This window comes from Typha angustifolia, chromosome 2, assembly GCF_048772165.1.
Source record: "Typha angustifolia cultivar Huaian chromosome 2, ASM4877216v1, whole genome shotgun sequence".
NCBI classification, from domain to species: domain Eukaryota; kingdom Viridiplantae; phylum Streptophyta; class Magnoliopsida; order Poales; family Typhaceae; genus Typha; species Typha angustifolia.
In genome coordinates this window covers 2513017-2516584 of record NC_133240.1, presented here as the reverse complement: position 1 = coordinate 2516584, position 3568 = coordinate 2513017, and the positions used below count along the sequence as shown (strand labels likewise).

The window sequence follows — 3568 nt, the reverse complement described above, 5'->3', positions numbered from 1 at the left end:
CAATATATGTATATCATTTAGTTTCAAAAAAATTATAAAAATAGTGATATAAAAACACTCTTTTTAATATATTTATATGAGTCTTTAATCTAGTTTCTCTAAATATTTACTAATTACATGATAAATTCTTATACATTTAAGAGGCTCGCATAATATATGCACAAGTTAGCCTTATCTTACATGTCCCTTAAAGCTGGGGACTCTGAATATTAAGATAAACTAACATGCAAATCAACCGTTGAGGTTGAGTTTTACCATTTTCATCCAACAGGGAATAACTATAGAAAAATCATGTGAAACCGTCAATCAACCAAAGCTTGGCAAGCACCTGAAATTTTCCAAGCGCTGCCAACAGTCACCTGCACGAGGGAATTTACGACGGAGCTCTAGACCACATTAGATGTCTCTGGAGTCACTTACTAGACTCTTTTCTATACGCCCACGTTTCAAACCTAACGGCTCATTCGTGTCACCAAAAGAAGCTCTCTGTTGCCGCTTTTACTTCATTAAACTCCCCCTACTACCTTTCTTCTCCATACTCAAAGCAACTCAACTCTTCATATTGGGCGAAAGAAAAATGGCAGACGTGCATATGGGCGAGCCGGAGGTCTTCGCCTTCCAGGCAGAGATCAACCAACTCCTCAGCCTCATCATCAATACTTTCTACTCCAACAAGGAGATCTTCCTCCGCGAGCTCATCAGCAACGCCTCTGATGTATGTATCTACTAATTATCTTAATTTGAACTCGATTTGTAGTAAACTTTTTTGTGCTTGTACTTAGTTCCTTTGGATTAATTATTTCTAGGCGTTGGATAAGATACGCTACGAGAGCCTAACGGACCGGAGCAAGCTCGAGTCTCAGCCGGAGCTCTTCATCCGTATCGTGCCGGATAAGGTGCACAAGACCCTCTCCGTTACCGATAGCGGCGTCGGCATGACCAAAGCTGGTGAGTCAATTACATTCTATTAAATTGTTCGTAGGATCAGTAGAAATTCCTGTACTACTTGCACGTGGTTTGCTTGTAGATTTGGTGAACAACTTGGGCACGATTGCGAGGTCCGGGACGAAGGAGTTCATGGAGGCATTGCAAGCCGGCGCCGACGTGAGCATGATCGGGCAATTCGGCGTTGGATTTTACTCGGCGTATTTGGTTGCTGAGAAAGTTATTGTTACTACTAAGCACAACGATGACGACCAGTACGTTTGGGAGTCTCAAGCTGGGGGTTCCTTCGTAGTTGGCAAAGATGTCGATGGTGAGCCCCTTGGAAGGGGTACCAAGGTCACTCTTTTCCTCAAGGAGGATCAGGTAATTAATTTGGTTAAATTTCTAATAATGTAAGTTTATTGGAATCCAAATAAATTTTCCATTTTCATATATGTAGCAAGAATTCTTGGAAGAGAGGAGGCTGAAGGATTTGGTGAGGAAGCACTCGGAGTTCATTAGCTATCCTATCTATCTGTTAGTGGAGAAAACCGCGGAGAAAGAGATTAGTGATGACGAGGAAGGGGAGGACAAGAAGGAAGAGGAAGGCGAAGTCGAAGAAGTCGACGAAGAGAAGGAGAAGAAGCCCAAGAGGAAGAAGGTGAAGGAGGTAACCCATGAATGGGAGCTCATTAACAAGCAGAAGCCCATCTGGCTTCGCAAACCAGAGGAGGTCTCCAAAGAGGAGTACAACTCCTTCTACAAGAGCTTGACGAACGACTGGGAGGATCCCCTCGCTTACAAACACTTCTCCGTCGAAGGGCAGCTCGAATTCAAAGCCATCCTCTTCGTTCCTCGGAGAGCTCCGTTCGATCTGTTCGATACCAGAAAGAAGCCCAACAACATCAAGCTATACGTCAGAAGAGTGTTCATCATGGACAACTGCGAAGAGCTCATCCCAGAGTGGCTCAGCTTCGTGAAGGGCGTCGTCGATTCCGATGATCTACCGCTCAATATTTCCCGAGAGATGCTGCAGCAAAACAAGATCCTGAAGGTGATAAGGAAGAATCTAGTGAAGAAATGCATCGAGCTATTCTTCGAGATCGCGGAGAACAAGGAGGATTACAACAAGTTCTACGAGGCGTTCTCGAAGAACATCAAGTTGGGCATCCACGAGGACAGCCAGAATAGGCCAAAGTTGGCCGATCTCCTTCGGTACTACTCGACCAAGAGCGGCGACGAGATGACGAGCTTGAGGGACTATGTGACTCGGATAAAGGAGGGGCAGAACGAGATCTACTACATCACAGGGGAGAGCAAGAAGGCCGTGGAGAACTCACCGTTCTTGGAGAAGCTAAAGCGAAAAGGCTACGAGGTGCTTTTCATGGTCGACGCGATCGACGAGTTCTCTGTGTCTCAACTCAACGAGTACGACGGGAAGAAGCTGGTGTCGGCGACGAAGGAAGGGCTCAAGCTCGACGACCCAAGAGAGGATAAGAGGAAAGAGGAAAAGAAGGCGGACTTCGAGCCTCTTTGCAAGACGATAAAGGAGATCCTTGGAGACAAGGTGGAGAAGGTGGTGGTCTCCGACCGGCTCATGGACTCGCCGTGCTGCTTGGTGACCGGCGAGTACGGTTGGACGGCGAACATGGAGCGGATCATGAAGGCGCAGGCACTGAGAGATAGCAGCATGAGCGCGTACATGGCGAGCAAGAAGACCATGGAGATTAACCCGGAGAATGGAATCCTGCGAGAGTTGAAGAAGAGAGTGGAGGAGGATAAGAACGATAAGACGGTGAAGGATCTGGTGATGCTGCTCTACGAGACTGCGCTGCTTAATTCCGGGTTCAGCTTGGAAGATCCGAATACTTTTGCCGGGAGGATTCATAGGATGCTGAAGCTTGGGTTGTGTATTGACGAGGAGGAGATGGGTGGGGAGGATGCCGACATGCCGGCTACGGAGGAGGAGAAGGTTGATGAGGAGAGCAAGATGGAAGAGGTGGACTAGATGATGTTGACGTGGAAGAGTGCTTAGTTGTGGATGCGTATAGGGGTTTACTTTGAAGTCTCTGTTTGGTTTGGTGACTTAATAATTTCTTTTCTCTTTCTCCCTTGTGGCTTTTGCTTATTGTATAGTTTGGTGATATCAGCAGTGTTTGTGTAAATGCTTTGTATTTTCAATCTACTGTTTCTTGTATAGTTTTGGGATCACTATCTATCTCCCTCTATTGCTTTCATTTTTGTGCAACCTTTGCTTTTCTCTGTTACTCCTTTTGTTTCTTTGCGTATTAATTATGGTTATTCTTTATATATTAAAGGCGCGGTGAGTCCATGGTCCTGGCAAAGAAAGGACCATTAGACGCAGATATTAATAAGATTAATAGAAGAAGGGCATCTACTTATATTTCTAATTGACAAATGAAACAGCCTAGGAAAAAATAGATATTTTAAGCTGAAATAAAATGATTTTAATCTATTGTGGTCTAAAGTGTTAAAATTAGAAATCTTAATAGTTTCTATCTTAACCAATGAATTTTACCTTTAGTTTTCATTAAGTTTTTGTTACTCTTGTTTCGTCTTGGTTGGTTTGAAATCTACCTCTATATTTGGACTTTGCCGTGGAGTAAATCCACACAATTGGGTA

The 3568-nt window shown here is 44.4% G+C and overlaps 1 protein-coding gene across 1 annotated transcript; it reads left to right on the top strand.

Moving 5' to 3' along the window:
• Positions 1–577: 577 nt before the first annotated feature.
• On the top strand, positions 578–3010 carry LOC140774636 (heat shock protein 83-like). The gene is made up of 4 exons (XM_073117715.1): positions 578–715; positions 807–948; positions 1028–1308; positions 1385–3010. Exons 1-4 carry the CDS (start codon positions 578–580, stop codon positions 2930–2932), a joined length of 2109 nt encoding a protein of 702 aa, XP_072973816.1. The 3' UTR covers positions 2933–3010.
• The last annotated feature ends 558 nt before the right edge of the window (positions 3011–3568 follow it).

Bases quoted from the DNA above. Each gene is read 5' to 3' on its own strand.
- LOC140774636 (XM_073117715.1), top strand. From the start codon at position 578: ATGGCAGACGTGCATATGGGCGAGCCGGAGGTCTTCGCCTTCCAGGCA. The intron at 716-806 runs GTATGTATCTAC...AATTATTTCTAG, and splicing joins TCATCAGCAACGCCTCTGAT to GCGTTGGATAAGATACGCTA. The intron at 1,309-1,384 runs GTAATTAATTTG...TCATATATGTAG, and splicing joins TTTTCCTCAAGGAGGATCAG to CAAGAATTCTTGGAAGAGAG.